General features: G+C 42.4%; 1 protein-coding gene and 1 pseudogene across 1 annotated transcript; both read left to right on the top strand.

The window, feature by feature from the left end:
* Positions 1 to 4,167, top strand: part of LOC105040044 (subtilisin-like protease SBT1.5) — a 30,710-nt pseudogene extending 26,543 nt beyond the window's left edge.
* Positions 4,168 to 6,669: 2,502 nt separating this feature from the next.
* Positions 6,670 to 9,550, top strand: LOC105039875 (subtilisin-like protease SBT1.5). Its single transcript, XM_010916187.3, has one exon. It carries the CDS (start codon positions 6,882 to 6,884, stop codon positions 9,267 to 9,269), a length of 2,388 nt encoding a protein of 795 aa, XP_010914489.1. The 5' UTR covers positions 6,670 to 6,881; the 3' UTR covers positions 9,270 to 9,550.
* Positions 9,551 to 17,557: the final 8,007 nt, after the last annotated feature.

The following is a 17,557-nucleotide window of genomic DNA, read 5'->3' as shown; positions in this document are numbered from 1 at the left end:
TTTAGCTTCATCCGATATCATCAAAGTATGTCGAAGGCTTCTTCTAAGTCTCGAATATGATCAGAAGTTTTAATACTTTTTACCAGCATGTCGTCGACGTAGACTTCCATGTTACATCCGATTTATGTCTTGAACACCTTGTTGACCAACCATTGGTAAGTTGTTCTGATATTCTTTAAACTGAATAGCATCATTTTGTAGCAATAGATGCCTTTGTCGATTGTGAAGGTAGTATGCTCCTCATCTTCAAATGCCATTCAAATTTGATTGTAGCCTGCAAAAACATCCATGAAACTTAGAGGTCGATGTCCCGATGTCGTGTTGATTAGTTGGTTAATCCTTGGCAAAGAAAAGTTGTCCTTTAGACAAGCATTATTCAGATTAGTATAGTCGATGCAAATTTATCATTTTTTATTGACTTTTCTTACCATCACGATATTAGTAAGTCAATTGGGATAGTTGGCCTCTCTTATGAAGCCAATTATGAGGAGCTTATCAACTTCTTCATCGATGATCTTCGGTCTTTCAAGAGCAAAAAGTTTTTTCTTTTGTCTTACTGGTTTAACTTTAGGATCGATGTTTAACCGATGAGTTTTCACTTCTGAAGAAATCTCTGACATGTCGGTCGTCGATCAAGCAAAAATATCGACATTTGCTCTTAATAAGTCTGCCAACTATTTTTACTCCAGATTAGATAATTACGGCATAATTTGAATTATCTTTGCAGGGTCATCTTCTTTTAACGGGATCGAAATCAGTTGTTCAGTTAGCTCATCCCTTTCTTTATTTTCTCTTTGGTCTAGTTTGTCAACCGATAGAGGATCTTCAGGCTTACGACTTTTGGCAAAAATCATGAAGTAGCATCGGATTAGTTGTTGATCCATATGCATTTCTTCAACTCCACTCTTTATCGAGAATTGGATCAGTAGATGATATGTCAATCCCACTATTCTCAATGCATTAAGTTTAGATCATCCAAGTATGGCATTGTAAGCTGAAGAACTCGGACGACCGTGAATGTCAAGAGGATGGTGCTTTACCATGGATCTATTCACGCAGTCAGTGAAAGAGTAATTTCTTCTTCCACATTGACTGTATCTCCAATGAAGCTGACTAAGGATGTTGAGACTCTTCTGAGTCAGTCAGTCGGTAATCGCATTCAAGAGAAAGTCAAGTGAAACAAAAAATTATTTCAACTTTCATTATCTATCAAAATTTTTTTTATATCATAATTTGCTACCATCGTCGAGATGATGACAGCATTATCATTGAGAGTCTGTATTCTCTGAACATAATTCTCCAAAAAAAAGATTACATTATTATCAAGTCATTGCTTCTTTGCAGACTCTTCTTGGGAAGTCCCCCCAGTCTCTCGATCGTCTAAAAATCATATTGATAACTTCTGCCATTGATCAATTATCAATCACTTTCTTAGGTTGTTGTTGAGATTGTTGGTCGGTAGGAGGTTGAGTCGGACGATCTCATCAAAATTTTTTGAGGTAGCTTCATCGAATTGGGACTTCTATCTCATCCCTGAGTTTAATGCACTGTTCAGTATCGTGACCATGATTATGATGGAATCGATAGTAGTTCTTCTTGTCGCAGCTCCTCGATGGTGCTTTCATCGATGGAGGATGATGGAGGTACTCTTCTCTCTCAATCTCTAGTAAAATCTGCGCATGGAGAGCAGAAAGAGGAGTGTAGAAGTCATACCTATTACCGTAATTATTCGGCCTTGGATTCCATCAATGGGGTGAATCTCTCTTGTTGGTCGTTGGCCGACTTATTTCGATTGGAGCTCTACTTTTCTTTTATTTCTTTTTCTGACCTTTTTATTCTATTGGATGCTAGTAAGTAGCGCCTTCATTCGCACGAATGTACTTGTATGTGTACTCTAGCAGTTCAACATAAGTCCGAGGGAGAGTTTTATCCAAAGAGTAAGTGAATCTGGATCTCCTCAGATCTCTTTTTATAGTCGAGATGACCATATCTTTATTGAGATCCCGGACCTCAAGTGTGGCGGCGTTAAAATGCACCACGAAGACTCTCAGTGTCTCTCCTTCACTTTGCTTGATGAAAAAGAGACTGTCGGATGTTCGTGGTACCTTTTAGCTAGTGTTAAAGTGGGCCATGAACGATTGCTCCAGTTGCTGAAGAGAATGGATGCTTTCTGACTGGAGCCCAGAATATCAGACTTGAGCAGCTTTCCGAATAGCAGCCAGAAAGTCAATGCATAAGAGGGCATCGGTTGACCTCTGGATCATCATGAGAGCTTTGTAGCTCTCTAGATGGTTAATCGGATCGATAGAGCCATCATATGGCTCCATTTGTGGCATCTTGAATCTTGAAAGAATCGGCTCATTCAAGATGTGCTGGGAGAAAGGTGGAGTGGTGTGGATGCCAAGGTTGTTGGAGGACCCTCGGCCATCCACTCGAAGTCTGATGAGTTGGCAGTCGATTTTTTTAAATTTGCACTCGTAGTTGTCGAGTTGCCATTGCGGTGAGAATTCAAGGATAGAGTCCCCTGAAGAACGTAATGATCGAGAAGTCGAAGGCGAGCACGGTCTCTTCTCCTTCTTGATACTATGTTGGCACGAAGAAGAAGGAGACCATCGTGAACGTGGACGATACGGTGAGAGGGCCGAGAAGGTGCTGGCTCGATACGGTGAGAGTGTCGAGACGATCGTTATTTCGGAGATGGAGAAAGAGATCGTCATGGAGCATGATGACTGTACCTGGATGGCACTATATGCGCCACCAGTTTCTTCGCCACCGATTGCTGCTACTGTTGTATCTATTGCTGTTGGAGGCTATGCACTACCTCTATTAATGCTTTCATTTGCTACATTAAAGCAGCGAGTTGGACATCCATAGTGATAAAGGAATATGAAGAACTGAGCTCTGCCATTGGAGGTAGAGGAGGAAGGTCTTCCCGACGAGAAGACTGCCTGGCAGAGCCAATGGATTTGTTTTGAGCTCTTATTTTTATCATTGTTGGATTCGTTCTTCCCCTCTTCCTAGCGTGCAAATCTGTTGCGGCCAATCTCCTATTGCGCCTGGCTCCGACGAAGAGCAATCTGCAAAAGAAGTCCATAGATCGGAATTATATCCGGTGGAAACCCTCCGATACTTAAGTCAGTGGGGAGTAGTGAATAGTAGATAGAATATTCAAATTGACAGAGTATCAGTCCAGAAGTGTCCTACCAATACTATTCATTTACCTCCTTTTTATAGATGAGTTATTGGTAACTGTTTGTAACAATTAAACATGTGGGTCTCTTTTATTTCAAAATTATATGATCGTGGCATGAATATTTAGTACCCAATGATAATCGTGTATATACTATTATGCGCTTTCCGCATTGGTAGTTTTCAATATGCTGATCATATATCGGTATATATGGTATATTGGTTGGCCGTTGGTTGATTATTTTGGCATATCAACTAGTCAACGATCATCGTAGTTGATTTGGTTTCGGATGAAAGTTGATCGAGAATCTTTGACTATGTGTCGATATAACTGATTGATAGTCGGACATTTCAGTTGTTACATCGATGAGATTCGGGTGACATGTTGTAATCGATCTGAAATTTATTTCGCGGTATAGCTTTGATGGTCTATTGTCAGTCGTCGATGTATGGTTAGTTGGCCAGCTGTGAGTCAGATTTGTGGACTATAATTCAAGAGGAGTAGGTTCAATTTCCCCAACAGATTTGACGATGGATGATTAATTGGAGCGGTTATGTAGCTATAATTACAGTAGCAAGGATATTAGGACAATAGCCAGGAGGGATGTGAATTGTTCAGAGAAGGCCGGAGAGCCTTGGGATCTGAATTACCCGGCGATTGCTGTGGTTCTGGAGCACTCTTATAATGTTGGCAATCTTGAGGCTGTGGTTCATCGGACAGCGATGAGTGTGGAGGAGGAAAGGTCGGAGTACACTGCCAATATTAAAGAACCAAAAGGAGTGAAGGTGGTGGTGGAGCTAGAGAAGTTGGTGTTCGACGGCGAAGGGCAGAGGCAAGAGTTTGTGCTTAAGGTTTCGACGGGACCTGTGAACTTGCCAGCGGGGAATTCAAGTTCAGAGTTTGGATCGGTGACTTGGAGCGACGGTAAGCATACGGTGAGAAGTCCAATTGCAATGGCATGGCATCAACCAGACTAAGCTGGCGGCCGGGAATTATAGAATGTGTGGTTGGACGCATAATAAGGGAAGCTCTTGAAAGAGCGGCAGAAAAGAAGGGTTGGAGCTAGTTCTAGGTGGTGGCGTTGCGTAATGCTTGGATACTGTTTCACCGGTCACTTTCTTTAATAATTGATAATAGAAATGTTTATCGCATATAGATATATCCTCAATAAGCATGTCACTGGTGGGAGGGAGGGCTCTGCAAATGAGTGATCTACTACTCAATGAAAACATGGAATGTAACAACAAGGGAATGCGTATTAACTATCAGGATACAGCATATGTGATACACATTCTACTTTCTTTGTTAATTTCTTTATAAATTAATAATAAATGTCAAAAAAAAGGATTCAAAAACACCAATTATAAAATGCTCCATGGGAGTTTCTTGATGTGAGTGGTGAGAGAGAGCTCTCTCTGTTGATTTTATAATCTATCAAGGTCCTCAGTCAATTGGGACGTTACCAGATATTCTGGGCTTCCAAACATAAATGATGGTTTTTTTTTTTTGATAAAAAATTAAATGATGTTCAAGTCATGCAAGATACCACTGTTGTGGTAGATCGCTTGTTGGAAGAGAGTAACGTCAGTTATTAGAGATTGTTTGAAACACCCATTTCATCAGCAATTAGCGTGTAAACCCGCCTACCAGTTCAGCCCAAGAGACCCAGCCCGTTTGCGTATATCCCTTCATCATGTAAGCTAAGATGAATTGGAGATCGCTTTTTTTGTGTCTTTGTGTAATGCAATACCATAGCCATAAAGTTGAGTCTTCAGCTAACAAAAATATCACTTTGTTTATGAGGATGATATAGCTTAGTGCATAAAAAACAATGGTTGTGACCCAATGATTTGCTTTAGAAAGAATCAACTCAAGAGAGGGTTGTGTAATTAAGGCAACACCATCATACAACCATACTTTTGTGTAGATTAAAATATTGAGGATCATGATTGGAATTTATTCTCACACATAGAATAAATATGATAAAAGAAAAATTACTATATATGGTTGCGTTCATAAGGTATTAGCTCATGTTTTGGATCACGCTGGGATCTTGCATATGCTTCAAAGTCTCCTTCTTCGACTCATTGTCAAACTGCTTCTCTCCCTAATAAATGGTATCACTAAAATGAAACCAGAAAAAATCGAACTCTAAAGAAATTTTGTTGCATTCAGCCAAGGTAGCACTACAATACAACCACAAGGTTGTGCAGCATTAGACATATCCTCAGCATCATGAGTGAGATTTAGTGTCATGCAAAATAAAAATCTTATACAAAAAATTTGTATATGGTTAGCTCTATAATTTACTATTTCTATTTTGGATCAAGTTGGGCTCCGTCATATATTGATCTTCTTGTTTCTTTATCAAGTAATTGGTGCCGGGTGTAGGAGTAGATCGGAGACACAGAAAATTTTTTATACATTATATGCGGTATAGAAAAAAAATATATCATCTCATTTAATTGGATCATATAGTCATCATTTTCCAACGTATATTTAATATCCATAGTTTCTTTTTTTTATTTAAAATTTTGAATGACGAAAATACTCTATTTTTTTTTAAAAATTATGATATTTTATGGTAATATTATGATATTCTACGATCAAATTATGACTTCTTACACAGGATATCATAATATTTTTATATGATATCATAAAAAATGAAAGATATTTTTATTATTAAAAAATTTATAAAATTATTAAATAATAAAAATATTCTTATCAAAATTACGACATTTCATGCAGAAAATTATAATTTTATCATAAAATATCGTAATATCGTCAATATTATGTCATAATTTTTTTAAAAAAAATATTTTTATCATTCAAATTTTTAAATAAAAAAATAAAAAAATAAAAATTAAATATATATTAAAAAATAATAATTATATGATTTAATTAAATAGAATAGTGTATTTTTTGAACACAGTATTATTTTTTTTTTTTCTCTGCTATCTTTCTTCCCTCCCCCCAATCCTCAATTTTTTTTTAATTTTATTTTATCACTCCACACGTCAGTTCTCTGGGTCAAAGTTTGATGAGGAAGATTCTACGGATCAAACTTACCTGGCACGAGTAACAACCAATGTTGACAACCGCGCCATACCGCCAGTGAGGAGCAAAGACAAAAGAATATGAACACCATCCGAGTTTGTTGTGGCCACAGTGCGAGCGCTCTCCGAACGAGAGAAAGTCCAGTGTCCTTGAAGCAACCATCATGCACGGCCTTGCCTTGGCACGTAGCAGAAACCGCCACCTGCGTTCTAGCTGGCCAGCGGCCAGCTCTACATGATATCCCCGGAAAACAAGCAATAAAGTGGTCAGACAGTGGACAGCACCAGTCAAACTTTCCATCTGTTCGCAGTCCCTCCGCCCACGTCCTCGCTCGTCTCACCAGCTCCTTTCTCACTCTTCCCCTCTCGTCCGTTTCCCAAACTTTCAGCAACAACCTTTTTCTCCGGCCCAGGTTGCACCTCCCCTTCTCTGCGCCTCATCATTGCATCACACTCCGCCAAAAGCCCTGCCACTTTTTTGAGCCATGAAATCAACCAAAAACATCCTTCATGGCATGCATCCCCTCTCCTCCCCACCTCTTTAATTATTGCTACTCTTTTTTTCCTTACTATATATAAATCCCATACCTACTCTACCTTGGTCACTTAATTCCCCGCTCTACCTATCACTCCTAATGGCCTTCTCCCCTTCCTTCCTTCTCCTTATCGTCTCGGTCTCCATCCTTTTCCTTTCTTCTCTCGGCGACTATGCTGCCGATACTAGTACTCAAAAATCTTACATCATCCGCGTCCGGGGTGACCTCAAACCTTGTGTGTTTGCCGACGTCGAGCACTGGTACTCCTCCACTCTCAATACCCTCTGCTCTTCCACCGACTCTCTCGAGAGATCCTCCCAGGCGACACGTGGCGACCGGAAGCTCCTCCACGTGTACCGCACAGTCTTCCATGGCTTCTCCGCCGTGCTGACCCCAGCGGAGGCTGAGCTTCTCCAGTCCGACCCGGTCGTCCTTGCTGTCCTCCCCGACCAGCCCCGCCAACTCCATATCACCCGCACCCCACTCTTCCTAGGCCTCGTCTCCGCGGATTCCAAGCCCAAGTCGCTCCTTGCAGTTGCTGAATCCGGCTCCTCCGTGGTCATCGCCGTTATTGACACCGGCATCCGCCCAGACCATCGGAGCTTCGCCGACGATGGCCGCCTGCCCCCACCCCCCTCCCGCTGGAACGGCTCCTGCGACCACGGACCCTCCTTCCCAGCCACCGCATGCAACCGAAAGCTAGTTGGAGCCCGCTTCTTCTCAACTGGCTATGTGGCGGCCACCCACGGCACTGCCACCAACGTCGGTCCCGACATCTTCTCCCCCATCGACTCCGAGGGTCATGGGACCCACACCGCCTCCACTGCTGCCGGCGTATCCACCCCTAACGCCTCCCTCCTCGGCTACGCCGCCGGCCTCGCCTCCGGCGTGGCTCCCAGCGCCCGCGTCGCCGTCTACAAGGCCTGCTGGTCCACCGGCTGCTACGACTCGGACATCCTCGCAGCTGTCGACGCTGCCGTCACGGACGGTGCCGACATCGTGACCCTCTCCCTCGGAGCCGGTAGCGTCCCCACGCATCTCGATCCCGTCGCCATCAGCGCCTTCGGCGCGACCGAGCGCGGGGTCTTTGTAGCCGCATCTGCCGGCAACGGCGGCCCCGGCGAGTCAACCGTTGCCAACGCCGCCCCCTGGATAACCACAGTCGGCGCTGGGTCAATAGACCGCCGATTCCCCGCCGACGTCGTGCTCGGAGACGGTACCGTAATGACAGGCGCCGCCATAAATGCCGGGATGCGCTTTTCTCCAAGGCGTTCCTTCCCTCTAGTGTACGCAGGAAACGTGTCCATATCGACTCCTGGGTTCCGGTCCTCGGCACCCTACTGCTTCAACGGGTCGCTGGACCCGGAGGCGGTGCGCGGAAAGGTGGTGCTATGCGAGCGTGGCGCGGTGCCGCGCGCCGAGAAAGGATTGGCCGTGAAGAACGCCGGCGGGGCCGCGATGATCCTGGCAAACGCTCCCACCGACGGGGAGGGCGTGACCCCGGACGCCAACGTCCTCCCCGCCGTATCCGTCGGTTACAAGGCTGGGAGAGCTATAAAGGAGTACATCGGCGCCAACAACGATCCACGTGTCCGTTTGAGCTTCCGCGGGACCCAGATCGAGGTCAAGCCCGCACCTACCCTGGCCGGATTCTCCGGGCGCGGGCCCAGCTTGCATTCCCCACACGTCATCAAGCCGGACGTGATCGCGCCAGGTGTCGGCATCCTGGCGGCCTGGCCGGACCGGGTGAGTCCGACGGGGTTAAAGGCCGACCGGCGCAGGACGGAGTTCAATATCATCTCCGGCACGTCGATGTCGTGTCCTCATGTCGCCGGAGTGGCGGCGCTGCTGAAGGCCGCGCATCCGGACTGGTCGCCGGCGGCGATTAAGTCGGCACTGATGACGACGGCCTATGTCGCAGATAATATGGGCCAAGATTTGGTGGACGAGGGCACCGGAAACAGGTCCACCGAGTGGGCCTATGGGTCCGGACATGTGGACCCGGAGAAGGCCGTCGATCCTGGTCTGGTCTATGATCTGACGGTTGAGGATTACTTGGATTTCATGTGCAGCTCCAATTACAGTAGCGCCGCCATCAGGATGATAACCAAGAGACAAGTGAATTGTTCAGACAAGACACGGAAGCCATGGGATCTCAATTACCCATCAATTTTGGTGGTTCTGGAGCAATCCGGGAGTGGTAATCTTGAAGCTCTAGTTCATCGGACGGTGATGAATGTGGGAGAGGAGAAGTCGGAGTATAGTGTAAGTGTCAAAGAACCCGAAGGAGTACGACTGGTGGTGGAGCCTCAGAAGTTGGTGTTCGAAGGCAAAGGGCAGAAGCAGGAGTTTGCCGTTAAGGTTTCGGCGGAGGCTGTTAACTTGCCCCGGGGGGGTTCCTTGACAGAGTTCGGGTCGGTGACATGGAGCGACGGGAAGCACAGGGTGAGGAGTCCAGTTGCAGTAACATGGCAGCAGCCGTATTAAACTCGACCAGGAGTGAGAAATGTTGAGAATGTGCAGGTTGGTACGTACATCGATCCCATAAGCAGCTCTTAAAGGTGGCGGAAGCTCCCCGCTTGGGGGTTGGAGGTGAATTGCTGGATAAAGAGAGATACTGCTTCACAGGTCGCTTGCTTTGTTGTCAGTTGGCAGAAATATTTGTGCAATATAAATATTTAATAAGCATGTCCCTAATTGTGGTAGCGTTATATATATGTTGATGCACTTAAAAGACATATGAATAATGCAATGACATAGCGTTGCTTTAAACTAGATTCTCAGTGTTTCTGCAAATGCAATGAAGCATCTAACCGTGTTATTTCGCAAGAGGTTTATTGTTTGCCCCGACACGGATGGTAAGCGCAGCCATGGGTAGACGGTAACCATGGGATGACGTCTAACACATGCCCGGATGTATGATCATCCAACAGAGCATCGGCTTCACATCTTGTACGTATTAAAGATTAGAAAATTCATGATCATTATCGAATAGTTCGTTCAACAAATGTCAGATCTCCGCATGCATTTACATTTCAGATGGTCTTAGAACCCTGTTGTAATATGAACCTAGGTAGATGCATGCAGTAAGAGCTCAGTTCTAGAAGCATCTTATAGCCTGGAATAGGACATCTAAGCCACTCATGATTCTAGATGCTCCATTGTGGCAATTTCATTTCCAAGCGGTTGGAGTAATCTACTATAGCAGTTGCATGTCATAGCAATTCTTGTTGGAAAAATTGCACCTAGAAATCACCGTGTTGCTGCTTTTATAATTTTAGAATGGTGTTATACAATAAAAAATCTGCTAAAAAATCAAAATATTAAAAAGATCTTGCGTGGATTGACGTATATGATGTATAATATCCCAAAAATGTGATCCGCCTTTTCTGTATGGGTTTGTGGTGATTTAGCGTCAAGATACAAAAATCTAGGGTAGCTCGACTTTTCTTTATCAAGGAGCTTAACACGCGCGAGCAATTACCAATCCACCTTCTTCAAAAACGAAAGCCACGATGTTGTAAAGATTTTCATTTACGCGAGAAGACTTGTGCTTACATATCCGATGTGGGACCAAAAAAGAGAATGTCAGAGCTCTCCAAACAACTAACAAAAAGAGAATGATTGTTGTTTTTTTTTTAATTAAAATATATTCAAATTAAAACTCCAACATTTGTGAGAAGAATAATGAAATTAAATCAATTATATCAAACATTCTTAGAGATTTGATTGTGTATAAGGCACCACCTTGACCAACCCGTCTAGCTAGGGGAGCTGCCTTCCATTAGCATCACAGAGGGTATCTCTTTACCACGTATCCCACTCGACTTTCATGAACTCTTGTGCTGACCCCCTGCCCGTCTTCACCAACCTTCTCCTGTTAAGCCAAACACCAGACACCCATCATCGCTAGACTGATGACCACTCATGTCTTCCATCCTTTTTGTCCGACCTTCGACAAGCCCATTCTATTCTAACCTCACCATCACGACATCACCGGCCCTCTCCTTGCTGAATATTCGGTGGCTAGCTCTTTTATATATCAGTAATCCCATCCCTGTTGTGTCCCAGATTCCAACTGCCTTTGAAGAATATGAGGGAGGGGAAAGGAAAAGGGAGGAGGAGAGAAAGAAAAGGATATATAGATGATGGTGTTGCCACCAAAATCCCAGCTGAATCATCGAGGTTGGACAAAATTTGAAGTGAAATAGTGAGGTTACTTGACTGCGCTCCAAGCTGAGCATTTGGGTTGGAGAATGCTGGTAATGACTGAGATTAAACTTAGCTAGGGAAGCCTGCCTAGTGTGACTTGACCAATGTGAAATCAAAAAGGGAAGTCAGCTGGTCAGAGTTTGTCCGGTTGACGATCCTTCAATGTTTAAATCATCAATTAGATTGCGGTGAAACAGGAAAAATTTAAGTGAGTCGCAGGATACGGGCGACTATAACACTTTTCTTGGAAAAAAAAAAAAAAAAAAAAAAAAAGAAAAAAGAAAAAGAGAAAATTACTACTTCTTTTTGATTGGGAGTTTTTTTTTATAAAAGACAGAAAAAAAAGAAGAGAAATGAGGAAAATACAAATCTCCTCAAATTCATAATTTTTTTCTCCTCCAAATCGAACAAAATTGGAGAGAAAAAAATTGAGAGTTAGTAAATTTTTTATAATTTTCATGTTATCTTTTTAATGATAAAGAATAAAATTAATATTTTTTTTCAATTCTAAGACTTATTTCAAACATCCCACTTAAGCTTCTCATCCGATTGAGATTTCCATGGAAAGAAAAAATCAACGAAAACAAAAAAATAAAAAAAAAAATCATTTTTTGATTTCTTTTTTGAGTTTGTTGGATTTTTTTCAATGATATAATAATAAAAAAAGATTGTAATATTTTTTTTTCTTCTTTGCTTCCAATAAAAAAGAAGAAGAAATTACTTTTTTTTTCCTTTAAACTCCAAATCAGTGTGAAAAAGATATATTTATTTTTTTTTTTTTTCTCTTCTTACTAATATTTTTTTTTCTTTTTCTTTCTTCCTCAAACTTTCAAGACGTAAAAGAACCGCATTGACAAGGGTTAGTCTTCCTCCTGTAGACAACATTTTTTCTTTCCGGGCTTCAAGTTTCTTGTCGATTCTTTCAATCATAAACCTCCAATCTTATCTCTTAGGCTTAGAGTGGTGCAGTGGAAACCTGATATTTGATGGGTAATGATGATGTGGAGCAACCTAAGTGTTTTGCAAACATCTGAGTGATTTTCTCTGGTAGTCCTATTCCAATTAATGTGCTCTTGCCGAAGTTGATCTTCAAACCTGCTATTACCTCAAAAGAGTATAAAATAAATTTGATGGTGGAGATATGTACCTTAGAATCTTTGCGAAGTATTAGAATGTCGTCCGCATATTGGATGCATTGGATGTCTCCCGAGATGTTGGGAGGGCCTATTCCAGCAATTAACCCATTTATTGCTGCTACTTTGAGCATTTGTTTTAGAACATCCGATACCAATATGAACAAGAAAGGAGATAGGGGATCTCCTTGTCTTAATCCTCCGCAAGCTTTGATCCAATTCAATGGTTCTCCATTGATGATTGGTGCCAATTTGCTGGTTTGAAGAATGGTAGAAATCTATGAGCACCACTTTACTCTAAATCCTCTTCGTTTTAACAGCAGCAGTAGAAAGTCCCAATTGATATTATCAAAAGCTTTCTCAAAATTTATTTTGAAGAGCAATCCCTTAATCTTGGATTTCTTCCAGAAGGAGATAAGTTCCATTACTAGTGAATAGCTGTCAACGATTTGTCTTCCCTGAATGAAAGCTGATCGTGAATCTGCAACAAGAGTATCTATATGTTTTGACAGTCTCCTAGCTAATATCTTAGATAAAATCTTCATGATTCCATTAATCGGACTTGTAGGTCTGTAATCTTTTACTGTCCTACATTCTTTCTTTTTTGGGACCAAGGGGATGTGAGCATAGTTTAGCCTCTGTAAATCTATTGAGTTTGAGTGGATATCAATGAAGAGCCTACAGAGATCTTCTTTGATAAGAAACCAAAATACTTAAAAGCATATTGAAGGTTAACCATCCAGTCCGGGAGACTTGTGCTTTGGCATATATACTAAAAATTGCTTCTCTAATTTTTGTCTCGGTAAATGGTTCCTCAAGTTCCACTAAGTCAATGTTTCCTTCTGAATATAAGCTCATCCAATCTATGTGCAAATCATAGTTGACAGATGATCTAAGAAGATTGGAGAAATAGGATTGGAATGCTTCGTTGATTTGGGACGTTTCATTGAGTATTTGTGCTTGATGTTCTAGGTAAGCAATGGTGTTTTTTCGTCTTCTAGAGCTTGCCATTATGTGGAAGAATTTGGAATTTCGATCACCAAGCTTCAACCATGTAATTCTTGATCTTTGTTTCCAGATGATCTCTTCTTGGATGAGTAGATCATGAAATTTCTTCTTGAGCATCTCTCTTTCTTCCGTTTCTTCCTTCTCAAGTGGGCCATTTTCTTCTTTGCCACCTAGGAATTGAATTCTTTCCTTGATGTTTTTTCTCCTCTTGATAACATTTCCATTTGTAGCTTTGTTCCATTGTTTGAGTCTGCTCTTCAGAAATATATGTTTTCCTAAGATATTTGTAGCGGCATCCTTCGATGAAGGTGCCAGTTTCCACCATTCAATTACCCTTTCTTTGAAGCAATCTATTTTCAACCAAAAGTTTCCAAATCAAAAAAGTCTGATTTTTGATTCTTAAACATGAGCTGGATCAAGCAATGATCTGATGTAGTCTCAGGTAATAGCCTCAGAAGCTGGGAAAGCTAGGCTGAAAACCATTCTAAGGACACCAAACATCGATCTAAATTCACAAGAGTTGGTTTTTCTCTATGGTTAGACCAGGTAAATGAGAAATGGTTTAGCTTTATCTCCATCAGATATAGAATTGTGATTAGGTTGTTGCACTGTCTAGAAAGAGCACTGTTTTCTGAGATGGTGTTTCTGTGGGAGCAGAATCTTGTAAGATTGAAGTCTCCAATAATCCATGGGCCTTGCCATTGTTGTCTAATATGGTAAAGTTCTTGAATAAAACTATCTCGTTGACTATAATCATTTGGCCCATAAACATTTGTCAAGACCACTCAGTCTTTCTCTGATCATGGTGAAATCTATGTGTTTGGTAGATAATGTGTGTAATCCTTCGATGTAGAGTGAGTCAGTAACTACATTTGAATTCCAAATAGTAAGAAGACCTCCTGAGTAAGTAACGTCCACTGAATTGTTGAACATTTTTGCTGTCTAGATTTTCTAGTTTTGTTTCTCGGAAGCAGACTATGAGGCATCCCGAAGATACTATGGTTTCACGAACTATCCTTCTTTTTTTTTTTCTTTTGGCCAAGTCCCCGAACATTCCATGATAGCACAACCATTAGAAACTAAAAGAAAACTCAAACTCAGATTGAGATACAACAAGTCTTTCAGCCTTGTTAGAGAGAAGCTGGCAAATCTTTTTATATAATTCTAAGGGTTTCAAGTCTGAGTGTTTCTGAAGATAAGTAGGAGAGAAGTACATAGATATAGATTTCCATCATATTTTGATATATCTTATTATAGCCAACTTCCTGTCATCTGTCATCGGTGAAGAGCACCTGCAAGACTAAGTCCTCACAGACCGAAGTTGTATCTGGCAGAGACCCTCTGATGCTTAAGTCAGAGAAAAGGTTGGTAAACAGCTAATAAGAATATTGAGAGTGGCAGAGTTTTGATCCAAAATTATCTTATCCGTGCTGCTCGTTACCTTCCTTTTTATAGATGATTCTGATGTAACCGTCGAGCACGTGGTCCCGCTTTTTATGGTGCTAGATTATTGGGCCATAATCATGGAGTTAGTGAGTTGTTTATTATCGTGACATGTAATCGATAACTGTTCATAACGGTTAGGATATGTTGAGCAGATGGACCGACTATATGTCGGTAATATTGATATGTCGGTAGAGATAAGTCGGTAGAAGATCCGAATGACCATCGGCTAGTAATTCTGATATACTGATGGTCTTCAGTCGGAGGTTGATCAAGTCGTTTGTTATTGATCGATAAAAACCGACTGTCGGTTGGTCAACCGATTATGAGTCGACGTAATGTACTTATACGGTCGATATAGAGTCGGAGTCGAAGGACGGTTGACTTGTCCCAACAGTTGCCCCCCACTTCCAAGTCCAAGGTGATCCGATGTGTATATTATCACGTGGTTTGTTACATTGGACGAAGAGAGTTATCACGTATTGTCTTGAGCCCCAACTTGACTGCTAGTTGAGAATTCTCCGACTGTTTTGTCATTTCGATGGTTGCAAAATCATTATTGGACTGTCATATTGACAGAACAATTTGGTATCGGACATCATTTCAGAAAGATAATTCGATGCTGGACGATATGATTTTGACTAGTAGATTTTGGTCAGTGTCTGAATAACATTGGGTCAAAGCTGTTCACGCAGATGATGGTGAGGTGGCACGATCAGAAGCAGATGCATCGAATCATCTGATCAATGATTGGTTCGGATGTTGCCACGTATCGTCATCTAATGAGACTTCGATTTGATTGCTTTCATTCTGACCGTTGAAGGATCCTATATATATAGGATTGTGTTCGGCCAGTCTTTTACTTTTTATTTTGTCTTCTCTACTGTAGAAACTTTGCTGGAGGATCGCCCCAGCATCTAATCTTTTTGTTTTTAGCTTTCAGGTTAAGTGTCCTTCCTTCTTAGGTCCATCTTCTTTTTGTTCTTTTTAGTCTTCTTCTCTCATGGCTAGGGCTTCTTCCTCTCGAGATGGTCGGTAGGAGAATCCAGCCGACGACTCCCTATTGGATCCAGAAGTGGAGGCTTCTTCACTATCTGACTCCATTGTTGAATAGCTCCGAGAGCAGTATCGTATCTCGAAGCAGTATCAACTCTTCGCACCTGACGTCGATGGTCGGGTGAACTCTCCTCCTTCGGACCAGATGACTTTTTATGTCGAAGACTTTCGGACGGATCTTCAATTTTCGATTCCAAAGTTCGTTCAAAATTTACTCGACTATTATGGTCTTTGTCCCGCTCAACTGGCACCGAACTTGGTCTGGCTTATACTGAGCTTTGCTTTATTGTGTCGGTTAATACTGATCGAGCTTCATCCTTCTCTTTTTTGCTCCTTTTTTGTTCTCCGTCCTCATCTAAAGATCAAGGGTTGGTGGTTCTTCAACCTGCGAGAAGGGCTTTCCTTCATCATCGGTCTTCCATCGTCCATTCATGGATGGAAGAACCAATTTTTTTTTGCTTCTTCTTCACTTTCCTAGGACTTTCCTTCATGCTGGGATGATCCAAGGATTGGCCCCAACGAGAACAGTCAGATGGAGGTCGATGATCAGAAAGACTTCCACTGATTGAAGGACATGTCGGTCCGACCATAGAGAGAGCTGATGATCGAACAAGCTCTCTATGATGCTGGTCTCAGTTTGGTTACCTCTCTAGATATAGCACAGTCGGTCACTTTCATTTTTATTTTATCTATTTCTGAATTGTATTAACTTTTTATTCTGATTGCAGCGATACAACCGAGAGCATGAGTATCGAGCGTCGATATTCGTCAGCATGCTGTCAAGAAGAGGATAGCATCCGAGGCTAGACCCTTTCGATCGTCGAAGAAGGGTCGGGCGTCTACATCTGTACCGACAGAGGAATCTGATGTACCACCAGCATTGGTTTCTGAGCCGATTCTAACGTTGTCAGTTCTAACAGTGCTCTCCAACATGCCGTTCGTTGAAGTAGGGGTGGCAAGAGAAGACGGGACTGCTGCAGCAACATCGGCAGCTGCACCAACTGAGATTCATACCGAGGTGGAGGCCGCAGTCGAATCCGAACAATCAATGACTGCACTAGTTGCTCCCCCAGCAGGGCTCTCTTGGGTGCAGTCAAGCTCCAGCTTCCCTGCATTTTCAAATACGAGATTGCTGACAGAAGACTAAGGGAAGGCTCCGATGATTTCGACAGACGATGCAACGTCGGTGGGTCATATAGTTCACTTTGACATCAGAGTATCTGAGGATGAGTCGACCTTGGCCAATCCGATATTGGCCAGGTGGCTCATTCAAACTACTCTCCTCCCGACCGATCAGGAGAATAGAAAGAACAGAACTATCATCAAAATGTTCTCTTTTTTTTACTCGATGATACTCGGGGTAAACTTTCCTTCATATTTTTTTTTGATCTGATCCAACTTATCCTCTGTTTGCAATTGGTACATGACATGTTTGATCTAAAAGCTAGCTACGGGAAGGTTGCCGACTTCCATTGAGTATGGATGAATAACGTGGCTGTTGTTGATGCTGAGAAGGTGGCTGCCCTTGAGCAACTTCGGGCGGCAGTCGAGTAGGAGGCAAAACTTCAGGAGGAAGTCTCCCATCTGTTCACCAACTTTCAATTCTCTGGAGTCGAACTTGATTCGGCTCGTCAAAACATCTTGGCTCTTGAATCGCAGATCAAGAGCAAGAAATATTCTATCCACCGACTTCGACGAGAAAGAAATGGATGCATCCTTGAACTCGAAGCCGAACGTGAACGATATCAGGTCAGCTTGAAAAGGTTGGCACTAGCCGATGAAGAATCATCTTTTGCAAGAGCTAATGCAGAATTGGCGAGGACGGAGGTAGAGTCGGCAAGGGAGGTCCTGAACCGAGCAATCGAGGATTTCAAAAATTCAGAAGAGTTCAGAGAAAAGATCCTCGAAGGTGGGTTCGCCTCC

This window comes from Elaeis guineensis, chromosome 1 (assembly GCF_000442705.2).
Source record: "Elaeis guineensis isolate ETL-2024a chromosome 1, EG11, whole genome shotgun sequence".
In the NCBI taxonomy this organism is placed as follows: Eukaryota; Viridiplantae; Streptophyta; class Magnoliopsida; order Arecales; family Arecaceae; genus Elaeis; species Elaeis guineensis.
This window is presented reverse-complemented; position numbering and strand designations above follow the sequence as displayed.

Bases quoted from the DNA above. Each gene is read 5' to 3' on its own strand.
- LOC105039875 (XM_010916187.3), top strand. From the start codon at position 6,882: ATGGCCTTCTCCCCTTCCTTCCTTCTCCTTATCGTCTCGGTCTCCATC.